This window comes from Hyaloscypha bicolor (genome assembly GCF_002865645.1).
Source record: "Hyaloscypha bicolor E unplaced genomic scaffold K444scaffold_92, whole genome shotgun sequence".
In the NCBI taxonomy this organism is placed as follows: Eukaryota; Fungi; Ascomycota; class Leotiomycetes; order Helotiales; family Hyaloscyphaceae; genus Hyaloscypha; species Hyaloscypha bicolor.
In genome coordinates, this window is record NW_020194594.1 from 390,689 (window position 1) to 404,756 (window position 14,068).

Consider the following 14,068-nt stretch of genomic DNA (forward strand, 5'->3'; position numbering starts at 1 on the left):
CGGCAAAGACAGTCTATTTTCAGCTACAAGTATGCGATAGCAATACCCGTGACTGTCCCCAGATCTGGAATAAGGACCTTCTCGTCACTTCCATCCAAATTGGCCCGGTATACGCCTCCCAGCAAATCGGTGATATACATAGACCTGTTCTTGATATCAAGTTCGAGACCAATTCCTTCGTGAAGTTTCCGTACAAGTATTTCGTGGTTTGTCTTCTCGCCTTTCTTCGGAATCTTCGATCGGTTGACCGTATTGCCTAACGGAATGCTTCATATCGTCAGCAATCATCCTCAGAAAGCGTTTTGGAGACTTACTCTCCACGATCCGTCCAATATATCCATTCCTCAGCGAGGTCCAGGGACAAATCAATGGGTTCAGGAAGGTGGTCAAACAGAATCTCGGTGTTCTCTCCAGCAGTACCAGCTCCATCAATAGGACACCTCAGTATCTTTCCCTTTCCGCCCTTCGGTGGCCCTTTTTGAGTCCAGTAAATATATCCGGCCTCCTCATCAACCTGTATCCCCACACACCACCTCAAATAATCTGCCCTATGCTCCTTGTTCTCTACATCCCCGTTCCTCACCAGCGTCTCCACATTCCCACCATTAAGATCACTCCTCATGACTCTCATGCCTTCCCGATCACACCAATACAGCTTCCTGCTTTTCTCCGCAATCGTCAACTGCTTCGGCGTATGCGTCTTCGTCCCCGGTTCTATGATCGTAATAACGTTCTTCCCGTCAATGTCACATCGTTGTATGCTTCCTGTATTCGTCCAGCCGTCGGGACCTGGGTGTCCCATGTTGGTCCAGAAGATATACTTGTGGTCTGCGGAGACGGCTATGCCATCAGGAGCGCTGCGTAGGCCGGTAACTAGGTCACGACCTTGCGTGCCATCGGAGAGACAGGTGAAGATGCGGCCATCGGCTGTGTTGCGGTCGTCTGAAGTGCCTTGGTCGAGGATGTAGAGGAGGGTTAGGGCCATTGTGAGGATATTGGAAGACGTTCAATTGATGGGACTGCTGTTGTTAGTGCTAGAGGGGGTTAGAAGTGGAGCAATTAGGATACTTAGCACATGTTGTGGCCATGCTTTTCTTGGGAAGTGTTGACGTAGGGTGGAGTGTTGCAAGAGTGAAATGCGAGAAAGTCCGGCAAATCCGAGGCACGTGACTGGTGGCTGTTCGCGTGAACTCTACAGTAGGGTGCAATAAGTTTGCATCCTTGTCTAGCGTGCCAAGCTTTTCTAACCCAATTTGTATGGGAAAGGCTTGCCACTTTAGACAGTAAACAAAGACTCCTTAATATTAACAAAGATCTAGTATTTTGTATACCATCCTTCCGCATTAATCACTGCTTATACACGGTGATCCATCGTAGTAGCTAATCTATATAAGATCCCATTATCAATATTATGCCATGCCTCTTGTGCTCCTCTAATTAATGCATCCAAAGTCTCCTCCGTATCTGGGGCATGTTCAAGCTCAGGGTGTAATCAATATAGCTCAGCCTTCATTAAAGCCCAAAGGTTCTCAATTGGGTTCAAATCAGGAGAATATGGTGGCCATTCCATTACTCTAATCCCCATCTCTCTCAAGATATCCCTTATAATTAAACCACGATGAGGGCCAGCTCCATCGTGCATAAACTCTCCGCCATCAACCATAATTTCCGGAAGAAAAGCCCCATATAACGCCCGTATAACCCAAGATGTAACTCCTCCACGAGCAGCTTCTGGATCGCCATCGAGAGGCACTAATCCTGTACGCCGATTGTGCCCAAACGCTGCCCAAAGCATCTTCTTTACTCCCTTACCAGTACAACGGACAGGTTATACGTCTCTTGCCAGTATTTGATCGCTTGGGCGTGTAAAAGTCCATGTAGGCTTTACTCCTATACCCCTCTCAACTATACACTCGTCGGACCACGAGACCTTCATCCAATCGTGGAGTATATATGCTTGATGACGAATTGCCCAGTTCAATCGTGCCTGAGCATGGGCAATAGTAATTATAGGTCGTTTCTTTTGTATCCACTTCCTCTTCCCCATCTCCCGTAATAGCCCTTGCAGTGATCGTTTCTTAATAACGTCGTCGACTTCGCGAAGGAGGTCTCTCATTTTGATATGAGGATTCGTATGATTGACTATATCGTATATGTGATCTCGTTGCTTTTCTGTAAGGGCTCGTGGTCTGCCAGAGCGCGATTTGGAGGCATTATCGATACGTGAGGCCTCTCGCCGTATTATTGATTTGATTATAGAGAGGTTGAGTTCAGGGTGTAACTTGAGGATCCTATTTGGTGATAATCCAAATGTAGATAGCTCGCAAATACGTGAGCGTATCTGCGGGCTCAATTCGCGTCGAACCATTCTGAATAGGATCAATTTGTTAATATAGGACGCTTTGTTTACTTGTCTAAAGTGGCAAGCCTCTCCCATACAAATTGGGTTAGAAAAGCTTGGCACGCTAGACAAGGATGCAAACTTATTGCACCCCACTGTAAGCATTTTATTTTCCTTCTCTACATCTTGCGCAACCTGCAGCAACTCACCACACCAAGGGTAGTACCCAGGCGCTCTGCGATTCAAGGATACGACTTGCTCAACGTTTTTCGGTTCGAGTGCGAATAGTGGTGCAAGGATTCCACATTTCAGTTCAATCACCAGTCATCTGTATTTCGTTCATCTTCCTCAGCACTCCAAAGACCCGCCTCACTCTGGCCTCATCGAGTTTATTGGGATGATAATAACTTCAAACGGACGTCTGCATCACATCTCAGAAATCAGGGCAAAGTAAAAGAGCCAAACACAAGCGCGAGAAGGAACTCGAGTGGTTCTTCGCGCGTCCCCAAAGAGAGAACAACGCATCATTCCGCACCGATGCTCCCACTGTTTTCTCTGTATGGCCACCTTTCAATTCTAGACCCACAATAGCTGCATTTTCCCTTCAACTTCGATCCATCTCAGGATCTACACCTTGACGGTGGCTGAAGAGTGGAAACCAGATAACATCGAATCAGTTGGTCGAGGCTATAGTAGCAGTCGATTCTCGATGGAGCACGTCGTGAGTATTTATGATCCCTGTGGCCGGATTGCTTTGTTGATCGTGCCCTTGAACTACGAAGAGAGGTACCTTACGGTGGTTGCGCAAGAAAACACACTAAACAACTATCTTGACTCTAGCAGACCTCAGACAAGCGCATCATCCGCTCCAACATACAGCGAGAAGTTTTTGGTCGACAACAAGAAACAAGCTGAGATTCATGTCTACCCAGAAGTAGCTGGAAAAGTTGTCCCACTCAAAACCCCCTATCCAAACGCGGTCGCCCACAACCAGGAACAGGGTGCCTTCCTGCCTCTTGCACCTCATCGGCGATACTGTAGGATGTCTAAGAAGGCGTTTCTTATTGTGTTAGGTGTCGTTGCCATCGCCGTTGTTAGGGTCGCAGCAGGTGCAATTGGTGCATCACTGGGTTCACGAAAGTCCCCGAAAGATACGATTACTTCTCTGCTCCGCGTACTTGTTCACAGTAAGTCTTTGTTGCCCCAGCATTCATCAGTCAATGATCCAGAAAGTTGGATTGTTTTTGGGTTATCGAAAGCCTTCACGGATCTTTGGATTGGAGTAAAGGCTGCTTGAGGATTATCTGAGCTACCACGATATCCGTCAGATGTTCTTCGAAAGCCACTGTAGCCACTGGAGGCTCGCAAACCGGGAATCCCGTCACAGCAGGCTCTTCAGTCCCAACATCCTCCACCTTTTCAGCAACTCCACTTGACACCACCGCCTCGATCGGTTCTATTGCAGCAGCTACGGCAGAAGACCCTGCTCGTAAAGGTCTACGTTCATTTCTATTTATCAACAAGGCTTGAACATCACGTACCGAACGCGCTCAGGAAAGGTCAGCTTCGCTGTAGCGCAGGCTTTACCACTTAAAACTGCACCAAAGATAGGAACTGCGTTGGCCGCTTCCGATTTTCTGGATGCCAATTCCAACTACGTGAGCTATATATCCACAACGACTTGATTCGCATGGCTAATTTTCGGTGCAGATGCTCGTCATCTACCAGGATGCATCCAATGATATCATTTGTGCCAACTTCGCGAGCTCCCTTGGTACCAACAGTCTGACGCCCACCAAGAGCACGCAAATCGCAGGAGGGACAATGGCTCATACTTCCTCCTCGCCCGCTCTCGTCTATCTCGGGGCTGACGGTGGTTCCTGGCGGGCATATTACTAAGCGACTAATGGCACACTGCTCGAGCTGGTCAGCACCACCAAAGCATGGAAAGCGGCTGCCGTCTTATCGGCAGCAGTTGCTATTGGAGGGTCTCCAATTTCGCTATCCACCAGATCCATGGTTAAGCCACCTTTAATAAACATTTTATACGTCGACTCTTCAACCAACAATATATTCAGCATCAGCTACAACAGGCTGGCAAACTCGTACGTTCTCGTATTGCTCAGTTCCTTGCCGAATAAATCACTCGTATTTCTAGCATCCCAACTCACGACAGCAACAATGACCAAGTGGAACAGAACAAATACTTCTCTCACCGCGATACAAGAAGCAGAACCCGAATACTTAGAAATCTATTACATTGGGACCGATTCAGAGATTCATGGATTTTATGGTAATCCAGGAGAGGCTTTTCCACCAAAGTCAGATCAAAGTCCCCATTGGGACGTGCTTGATACACAAGGCCCTGGGGCAATTGCTGGGATTGGGTGGTCAGACCGAGTGAGATTGTATTATATCACTGGTGGGAAGGTGGTGCAGACAGCTTTGAGCAATGCCACCTGGGTATCGGCGGCAAACTTATGATGAACGAGCTTGGAAATGGGAGGGTTCATAGGTGGGAAAGGCATACATTCTATATATTAGAAGTTACAGGAGCGACTAGAATAATTGTAGGTTGGGTCATCAATCCCCCGCCTCTCGAAAGGGAACCGTACTAATACATGACAGATTATTAATACTAGAAACACCATCAACCCCCTCCTCAAAAGCCATTCTTTTTCACGAACCCCTGAACCTGATCAAACATCTTCCCAGCCGAATAATGAAGATTGATCGCATGACCAGCGCCAGGAACAATATAGCTCTCCGATCCTTTGCTTGCATTCGGGAATAATTCAGGCTGCACCAACTCCGCTTGGTTCAATGGATAATGCTCAGCTGAGTAGCTCGCATTCCCTTGTGCGAAAATGTAATCGAATTCTCCGATGACCGCATCTACCGGTCCCGTGAACGATGGACTGGGAGCGATGACCGAGGTAAGCGTGAAGATCTCACCGTATGTGTACGTTTGCTTGCTTGCATCATCCTTCAAAAATACTGTTTGCAGGTCAGCACCATCTCCCCATAACTTTCAACGAGAAAACTTACTTTCAATATCAAAATTCGGGTAGTAGAAGAAAGCAAACTGATTCCCAATCGCATTATCCACAACCAAATATCCATTCGGCAAGTCCTTAAACCTCTCCGGCTGGTTCAGCCTTGCAATCGCACTATTGAAATCCGAAAACGTCAACCCCAAACTGTCCGCACTAGTCGAGAAGCCCGTCAAAACCAATGCATCAAAATCTTTCGGATATCTCGCCGCAACCCCAACACTTTGAATCGAGCCAAAGGAGTGTCCTACCGCAACAACGTTCTCGAATGTGGTGTCAGCGAGTTTGCCAGACCGGAGGAAAGACACGAGTTCGTGAATAATCTCAACTTGAGTCGGTGCCTGCACAATCTGAATCGGATCTGGGTGGTCACTCGCGCCTACACCCAGTCTATCATGGCTGAATGTCGGATACCCCGCCTTAGCAGCTACATCGACAAAACTATAACCCTCCGCGAAGTCCCAATACGATTGATTGAATCCGATTCCATGGGTGAGGAATTGAATTGTCTTAGTTGAAGCTGGTTGGGAGGACCAGGTCTTGGGACAGCAGAGCTTGGCTGCGATACTGAAGGTGGTGGAGATGGTTACTGGCCCACCGGCGATTTCAAGGGCTTGGGAACTGTTGGCTTGGAGGAAATGAACGAAAGAGGCTGTTACTGCGTATTGGTCGGCTGGGGAGGAGAAGAGGAGTTTTTCGTTAACGACGGTGACGGGGACGGAGATGAGGCCTGATAGACAGGTGGCGTAGCCTCCGGCGGAGGTGGAGAAGGTTGGTTTCGAGAAGCCGGCGGTGCTTTTGAAGAGGCTTTTGCTGTGATCATGGGTTGGTATTGCGAGTGCACTAGCGATGAAAAGGACTTGGATGGCGGCGGTGGTGGAAACGGGGAGAAACATTTTGTTGGTTTAGCTTTTTATTTCTCTGGCTTATGGTAGCAGCGGATGAGGATGAGGACCTTCATGTCACGACAACTCATTCTTATATATAGCTTTCCCTGCAATACGGATATAGCAGGATGTACCTGAAGCTCATTCAACCCGTTTCTTGTCAACTCGTTCAAATTGTCATGCATCTCGCAAGAAAGCTTGCTCTTAGCAGGGATTAATGGTTGTAAATGACGTTGTACATGCTTTGCTGTGAAACCACGTCCTGCTTTTCCATTTCTATTTGGAATGAAACCTTATCTTGCCTAGCCTCGCTCCAGTTTGCTGTCTAAATGCAGTCAAAATGATGCTGTTATCAAGGTTACGGCCGGCGGACATGGCTCGGCATGAGTAAGCACTCTGTATGCACTGCTGGATTGGCTCCCCTAGATTGCTTAACTAGGCGAACAGTCCATAGAAATGCCGAAGGCTGAAAGGCACGGTGCAGTGATTACTCACCATTTCAATTCCTCACCTTCGGCGGAGTTCGCATACGAAAAGTCTAGTCCCTATTTCTGCCGTGTCTGATCACGCCCCTTATTGTCGCGGCTGGGCCTTCGGGGAGAAGATACAGTCAGAACCCTTGGGATCACTAACTAAGAATCTGCAACGCTCTACGTTATCCAACTGGAATAAATTTGGAATAAAGGTGTCACGGCTTATTTAACTTTTATTCGCCTGCGTACATCACACAAGACGCCGGATTTCCATCCAGTTTTCCAGTCTCACTGCGGGAACCTTGCATCAAGTATGTCCTTCCTTGTCCGAACACTATTCTACGAAGAGAATTTGGAATGGGAGGGATAATGAAGAGGCGCAATGAGGGGAGGCTGTATCATAGAATATTCAAAGGCTCACTGCAACAAAGAAATAAGCAGTCGCCACAGTGAAGTATTGTAGGAAATCTCTTCACCCCAGCTACATTATGGACTCATTGGTTAGCAAACACGTTTTTGCTTTATTAACCAAGCAGACCCAAAGGTCCAGCAGCTCCAAAACTCGAAAGTTATCCTATTTCAAAACTTTCTGATATTATCGTCACCAGGTAGCTTGCTGAATTGAATACCGGTCAAGTCCTGCTCGTTGAGAGATGTAGTGAACCCATCAATGATAGTGTTGAAAAAGACTCGGGCCTGGTGATCGTTCCAATCCAAATTCCAGAGCATTGTTGAGCCGTTTCCCTTCTGCAACTCCTTGACAAAGCCTTTGGTGAGACTGGAAATAGCAGCACCAAACTTATCGTCTCCGCCGTTATTCACACGGTCCATTGCCCATGCCATAATGTCAGCCCGGATCTGTGCACCCCATCCACTTCCTGCCTTCTTCGCAATATCCATTGTATCACCAGCTTTGACCGTGAAAGGACGTCTACCACGCTTTGCAATAATCTCGGCGGCAAGATTCTCGTCATCAATCAGATCGATATAAGTGATACACTTTTGCGACAACTATTCTCGAGCCGTTAGCAAAACGCACTGATGTAATAACCCTATTTCTTATAGGACACCTACCTTGACATCAGAGCACTTTGAGGGGTCTTCTCGACTAGCAATGTTCGAAGCAACCTGGAGGTATATCTCAATAGCTTCGTCGGGAACCTCTCGAGTGGACAAGGCGCTTCGAAGATACTGGCCAACCGCGATTCTGACCGTGACATATTCTCTGGCGATTCTTGAGGAGATGTCTCGAATCTTATTACCATGGTAATAATCAACAAGCGCTTCCAGGCCAAAGACGGTCGCAACATCTATAGGCCACGTCTTCGACTTGCTGAAGCTCTATCATGCAGTCAGCTCTCCCTCCATTGTCAGGATGTGACTTCGCAAGAGAACAGTACCTTCATTTCTTCTACGTACTGGCTAATGTTGATTCGCGCCAAGATTCCCTTGATAGCTGGTTCCTCGAGGGAGGTAACATGCGGCACCTACGAGAAGCCCAGTCAATTCAAAGAACGGATCCAGGGCCAGCCATTGCATACCGAATCCTGGAAATACTCCAGCATCGTCTTGGCATTCATAGTTACGCGGCAAAGGCTGCAGTGCCTTGCTGTGGTTATGTGGGTTGTTCTAGCCCGTGACTATCATGACAAAAAATCCGGAAAGTTCTGTCATGATTTCGCACTGACCCAAACGGGCATAGGCTGAGCTCGAGGTCTGAAAGTGAAACTTTTCTGGCTAATTGCTTAGCCCCCCTCCCCCCTCAGCAATGATGCAAGTTTATTTTGTTACATTTTGTGTCTGACAGTGCTATTTTCTCTAGTAATTAAAAGGGGCTGTTGGCCGACCCCTTTTCATAAGCGATCATGTGACTTCTGCACGACTGTGAACGGCATGTGCTTAGACCAATATCAAGCATGTGTTTATTTACAGGCGCCTGCATGCAAAGTCAAAAGGTATATACAAAGAAGGTAAGTGAGTCCAAAGCATCGCAGATATTCTAGTAATCTGTAGCAGCAACATCATGCCCAACACAATCTCTACCCATGCATTAGCATGTATACTCGCCGTCATAAGGTGTGCTCGAAGCGGCAGCAGCAACGGGAACCGAAGTGGAGGAAGCGGAAGATACAGTGGTCTGAAGGGTTGTTGGGACCGCACTTGACAAAGTGATTGGGATGGTTGGGACGGGCGCAGAAGTGGAAGTCGTAACCCTTGAACTAGAGAGTGGTGTGGCCACTGTAAAATAGCTGGAGGAAGGCCCTGATCCAAGTCCACGAACCACAAAATCAACACAAGACTCATACGTCTGGTTAATCGACGCCGCATTCCAATAATGTTGAACAACACAAGACCCAGCCGTCGAACAACTATCTCCTAGATCCGAAGGAATTGTGATCGAGAAGCTCGTCTCATTCGCTGGAATCGGCTTTGCATTATCTGCGAAATCGGAGTAATACAACAACTGATCTCCAATAATTGTATTCGTAGCCGTGTTTACAATCGAGACGTTTGCATATCCTGTATGTGGGGCACGAACATCAAATGTGAAGTCTACGACCTGGCCAGCTGTCCAGGTTTGTACGTTGGCGGTGTTGTCAGAGTATTTAAAACCTTTGCAAAGCCAGATGTTGCATTCAGCTGCATTGTAGTCGGTCTGTGTGGCAGCGACTTGGAGTTCGCCTTGAATGTTACCGTAGTTATCGGATGCTTGTTGGTTATAGACTTGTGTGCCGCATGCTGCTTTCATTGCCGAACCTGCTAGGCGGGCTTGTGGGGATGTGATGAAGCCGTGGGCTGAGGCGGTGGCCATCATGCCGGCTGCTGCGGCAAGAACGGAGGATGAACACTTCATTTTGAAAATGTGATGAAGAAGTTGATTGGTGATGATTGAGGATAATGACCGCACGGCGGTAGGGAGGAAATGAAGTTGGATTTGAAAGAAAGTGGTGGCCAGCAGAAAAGGAATGAGTGTCTTGAGTGGAAGGGAGGACTTTGATGAATGGGAGTCTTATAACTTTCCAAGAACCTGTGGAACCCACTCGCCTTCTAAGCTTGTAACAAATAAATACATTAGCAAGATTAGACCAAGGGAGACACCCAGACACTCATGTTAGGAAGCCTGTCAGTGGTGATCCCGTCTTAACAACAACAGCATAATGACTTGTTTCAACTGGACTAGCGTCGTCAAACATCAGACGAAGGAGAAACTATTGGACGAACATGGTGGGGTAAGCAATGTATTTGTGACGAGGAAGGATCGACGTAGGTGGGTCGTGATTTCCATTTTCCCCACAGTGTTTCAAGCAACGGTCTGTGCGGGGTGCCAGTTGAGATCTATGGCGGAGAAAATTTCCCCATTCTAGAACCAGTGATTACTCCAAGGGCTCCCAAGAAGTTCTTTCGAATTCAATTTACTTATTTTGGAGTTCGAATAAAGCCTTTGGTGTAAAGAGGCAGCCGCAGCCCCCTCTTTCGTCTAACATTAAGCGACGCGGCCCTGAGCCCATGAAGCAACCCGTCAGGGATCATCCCCACGCAAGTCGATCCTGTTAGCCTCCGGGAGGAATAATGAAGAACTGCAGCAGTTTATTTCCATCCAACGCAGAGAAGAACCACTATTCTATCTAAACCGTTTGATATTGCTGGAATTATGTTTTATTGCCCAAGCCGTCCCAAACGCCGCAGCATTTGGAACTCTCCCATCGATTTCGACATACATGCTCGGAAGGATGATTTTCTTGAACATGATGTCTCGATGAAGGGGTAGTCCTGCTTGGGTAGCGATGTTATCTCGAGCACCTTCCCGTTGAACTGACTCTCGCGTGTTCTTCAGTATAGCTCGTGGGGCGGTGCTGCTGAAGTAAGGTCGGGTAAGCATACCGGGACTAAAGCGGTGGCTTGTTTAGACATCATGTGAAGCGATATGTTGACACTATGGAAGGATTCCGTTCAATTAACTTGCACACAAGAAGAGCGATCACCTTTCTTTCACAAATGCTGCTAACGCCATTGATGTTCGCCCTTTGCAAAATTGTTGAAATAATATGCACACGACCTCACCTTGCGTCAGTCAGACAGTAACTGACATGCTTGGTGGATAATGATTTTTAAATGTTCTATTGCTATTAGTAGGCCCACAAAATGGGAAGACATATTCGTAGGGGCGTGCCGCAATCAAAACACGGCCAAGTTGGGAAAGTTATACCTTTCCAGCGAGCCATACACCGAGTTTTAGCATGCTACCAGTTTCAAATTGACAACATAACCCATCAAAATTGGTATATGAGTTTCGAGCTGTAAGAAAGACTCAGTTCGATTACAAGGAATTCAACGGACAGAATCGCCACCTAGGAAGTCTCTGATAGTCCGATGCAGATATGTAACCTTGAGTGGGGCTGGAGCGTTAGAAATTGACTTTGGTACGCAACTTTGATAGATTTGTGCTCTTGTATTAGGGAAGTAGACCACTTGTACTCAATTACTCCCTAGTGCGATCTCTGAAATCGTGGACTTCAAGCAAACCCTCGTGGCGGCTTTGCAAATATAGTGATATTTGATAGCATCCCTGCAGATTTCCTTATTACAATAGTAACCGCGGAGGAATTCATTTCCTTATTAGGTGTAGTTATAATACTGTACTTAGTTATGAACCTATAAATAATGCTCAAAAATCTGAGAATATTTTAAATATTTTAAATATTTAAAACATATGCCCCGCTCTTAATATAAACTAAGATGAAAATAGAGGCGTGAGGCCCGCTGCGTTGAAAAGCACAAACGCTATAAGGGGCTAGCGGAATGATAGGGATCTTTGTATTCATCAAATTTCAAGTCCATCACAAAGTACGACTAGGATGGATCCAACAGAATCGACTAAAAACCGGTAACTACTTATATATGTTGTCAAATGAAAAGACATCTCTACTAAATTTCTCCCAAAACCTAGAAAAACAGTGTAGTGACAGTATCCCGGTAGAGGTCTCGACTCTAGGAAAACTCAATTTTCGGCAGCGGGCGGTGCGTGATTGACCCTCCACTTCTTGCCCCAGATCTGGGTCGCGATGACAAAGAACGTGAAGGCTCCAACAATGGCCCCTTGAACGCCAAATGTGACTGCAGCCCCAGACTTTGCGACCCACTGAGTCTGGAAGTAAGTAACGCAAAAGCCCCCTTCAATAGTTAGCGTAGGTCCGCAGTCCGTCATTAGGATGTAATGGGATGTCATGACATACCTGTAGTTCTCCAGAAATTGATCCACGAGCTGGCGAGTGCAGCGTGGTGAGGGAAGCAGTCCAGAGCATAAGCTGAGATGGCAGTTGTGGATGAGACTTGCGCAAAGGCCATAATGGCCCACGCAGCTGCAAGGCCCACAACTGGGAGAGTGTGCTGCAGAGTTTGTCCATAGAGGACAAGGGAGCAAAGAGCAAGAGCGGCACCGGGGTACGCACCCCAGAGTCGATTTTCAGGCTCGTAATTGCCATTGTGTGTGCGAATGTAGCGGTTGCAGAGCCAGTCATTGAACCAGTGGCCCCATAGTTCACCAACAATTGAACCGACGATAGGAGCAAGGTAAAATAGAGATGCATCTGTGTCATTGAGGGAATACGGTGGTGGCTTGATAAATTGAGTGATGGTTGTAACTATGATTGATATCAGCACATATTTCGAAACACGTCAATGTATCTCACAAAGCTCGATGCAGAGAAGGGATAAACTCACCGATTCCAATTGCCCACATGAACTGGATGCAGACAAACAGACACGGCAAGAGCAATTGCGGGCAGATTAACAGCTCAAACAAGTGCTTGAATACATCCATCATTTTTGGCATGCCCGTGGCTTTGACCCCAGCAACTCCAGTAAGAAGAGAGATCCTTGAAGCGCCGGCGGTAGGGACACGGTTGTTCTCGCGGTCATAGAGAGTCTCCTTTCCGAGGATGACTACCAAACAAGTTGAGAATCCATAAAAACCCGCCAGGACGCCCATGTCCGCTTCCCAGCCGAGCTTGATGAGAAGCCATGATGAGATGAATGGACCGACGTATGGACCGATAACGAAGCAGAATGCCCAGATGTTGATTTTGACAGCATGCTCTGCCCATTGTCAACAATTTCACGCCAAGTAATGGGGAGATTTACTCACGATGGAAAAAGAACATGTCATGAATCATGGTGAGTCCGATCACCTGTGGTGCAGTACCGAAGAAGCCTTGCAAAGCACGGAAAGCTGTAAAGGATGCATAGCTTGGGGAGAATGTAGCCGCAATTATCATGATCAGAGCCAAAGCTTGCGACCAAAACAAAACAGGCAATCTATTCCTGGTCAGTAAAGATATATATATATAATTGGCATGGTATTCATCTTACCTTCCAAAGCGCTGAACAAATGGAACAGCAAGAACTCCACCTGGACCTTGGAGGAAGATGCCTCCACTCACACTTCTTGCCGCGGCCGGTACGCTCATCTTCCAGGTTACCGCTTGAAGTTCAAATAAGGTTGTGCCCCAGGTCATTCCCCAATCCGTGAGCAGCGATGGCAGCAGAAGAGCCAGCAAAACAGTATGCTTTTTCATCCATGACCAGTTGAGTGGATCATCTGGGTCACTGGAAGGCTGTGGGATCAGAACGATCTTGCCATTCTTTGTTGTTTTGAGTCCTCGAGTATCTGCATCGGTGTCTTCGCCGACGATGTAAGCGCCACCAGCACTTGCATCTTTCTCAAGATCGGCAGGTTGACGAGTCTCCTCGACAAAACTCTCTTTACTCGTAGAATCAGGGGTTTTAGCCATTTTGAAAAGATTAGGATTCTAGAAGGGCAGTTGGAAAGAGATTATCGCCGTAGTGCACAGTGGAAAAGACGAGTGTGGGGAACAAAACTGAGCATAGTGATGAAGATTGAAAGTCAAAGAGCCGAATGCACGAGAACCCAAACTGCATATAACCATTGACTAGGAAGGTGCATCAAACGGAGCAGCACTGACGCGTCCAATCAGTCCTGCTGCAATTACCTCACTGGGTCGCAATAAAAGATCGCAGAATCTGCCATGCTGTGACCAGGGTGCTAGGTACAGGATGTTGAGGATCGAAGGTCTCTAAATGCACTCATCATGCCAGATGGAGGGTCTATTTGTTGGGGCAGGGAGGTGCTGCAAAGCCATGTCCGGGATGCTCGCCAGAGCCTGGAGCATGGAATGATGTTTCCGCTGTAGGGGGCGGAACGGGGAAGGAATTGAAGGAGCCGGGGAAGATACCCTAACGAGCGCCAGCAGGAATCAATAGACTGCATCATTTTGAGCAGGGCATAGGCTTATT

The 14,068-nt window shown here is 47.3% G+C and overlaps 7 protein-coding genes across 7 annotated transcripts; 2 read left to right on the top strand and 5 right to left on the bottom strand.

The window, feature by feature from the left end:
- Window positions 1-23: 23 nt before the first annotated feature.
- K444DRAFT_532198 (YWTD domain-containing protein) lies at window positions 24-985 on the bottom strand (the record flags this gene model as incomplete). The annotated part of the gene is made up of 2 exons (XM_024875063.1): window positions 24-267; window positions 315-985. The coding sequence occupies 2 exons, from the start codon at window positions 983-985 to the stop codon at window positions 24-26; spliced, it is 915 nt and encodes a 304-aa protein (XP_024735325.1).
- Window positions 986-2,878: 1,893 nt separating this feature from the next.
- On the top strand, window positions 2,879-4,240 carry K444DRAFT_631014 (uncharacterized protein; the record flags this gene model as incomplete). The annotated part of the gene is made up of 5 exons (XM_024883288.1): window positions 2,879-2,898; window positions 2,966-3,528; window positions 3,651-3,836; window positions 3,866-3,999; window positions 4,052-4,240. The coding sequence occupies 5 exons, from the start codon at window positions 2,879-2,881 to the stop codon at window positions 4,238-4,240; spliced, it is 1,092 nt and encodes a 363-aa protein (XP_024735326.1).
- A 26-nt stretch (window positions 4,241-4,266) lies between these two features.
- K444DRAFT_432268 (uncharacterized protein) lies at window positions 4,267-5,128 on the top strand. Its single transcript, XM_024872777.1, has 2 exons — window positions 4,267-4,911; window positions 4,970-5,128. Exon 1 carries the CDS (start codon window positions 4,358-4,360, stop codon window positions 4,823-4,825), a length of 468 nt encoding a protein of 155 aa, XP_024735327.1. The 5' UTR covers window positions 4,267-4,357; the 3' UTR covers window positions 4,826-4,911; window positions 4,970-5,128.
- Window positions 5,129-5,359: 231 nt separating this feature from the next.
- On the bottom strand, window positions 5,360-6,449 carry K444DRAFT_614205 (uncharacterized protein). The gene has a single exon (XM_024880496.1). The coding sequence runs from the start codon at window positions 6,288-6,290 to the stop codon at window positions 5,373-5,375; it is 918 nt and encodes a 305-aa protein (XP_024735328.1). The 5' UTR covers window positions 6,291-6,449; the 3' UTR covers window positions 5,360-5,372.
- An 884-nt stretch (window positions 6,450-7,333) lies between these two features.
- K444DRAFT_631017 (uncharacterized protein) lies at window positions 7,334-8,334 on the bottom strand (the record flags this gene model as incomplete). Its single annotated transcript, XM_024883289.1, has 4 exons — window positions 7,334-7,765; window positions 7,829-8,095; window positions 8,155-8,241; window positions 8,296-8,334. 4 exons carry the CDS (start codon window positions 8,332-8,334, stop codon window positions 7,334-7,336), a joined length of 825 nt encoding a protein of 274 aa, XP_024735329.1.
- Window positions 8,335-8,606: 272 nt separating this feature from the next.
- K444DRAFT_614206 (putative chitin binding protein) lies at window positions 8,607-9,731 on the bottom strand. The gene has a single exon (XM_024880497.1). It carries the CDS (start codon window positions 9,606-9,608, stop codon window positions 8,805-8,807), a length of 804 nt encoding a protein of 267 aa, XP_024735330.1. The 5' UTR covers window positions 9,609-9,731; the 3' UTR covers window positions 8,607-8,804.
- Window positions 9,732-11,468: 1,737 nt separating this feature from the next.
- K444DRAFT_591727 (MFS general substrate transporter) lies at window positions 11,469-13,701 on the bottom strand. Its single transcript, XM_024878204.1, has 5 exons — window positions 13,124-13,701; window positions 12,900-13,069; window positions 12,476-12,850; window positions 11,989-12,396; window positions 11,469-11,926 (listed from the first exon to the last, which is right to left on the bottom strand). The coding sequence occupies exons 1-5, from the start codon at window positions 13,543-13,545 to the stop codon at window positions 11,754-11,756; spliced, it is 1,548 nt and encodes a 515-aa protein (XP_024735331.1). The 5' UTR covers window positions 13,546-13,701; the 3' UTR covers window positions 11,469-11,753.
- Window positions 13,702-14,068: the final 367 nt, after the last annotated feature.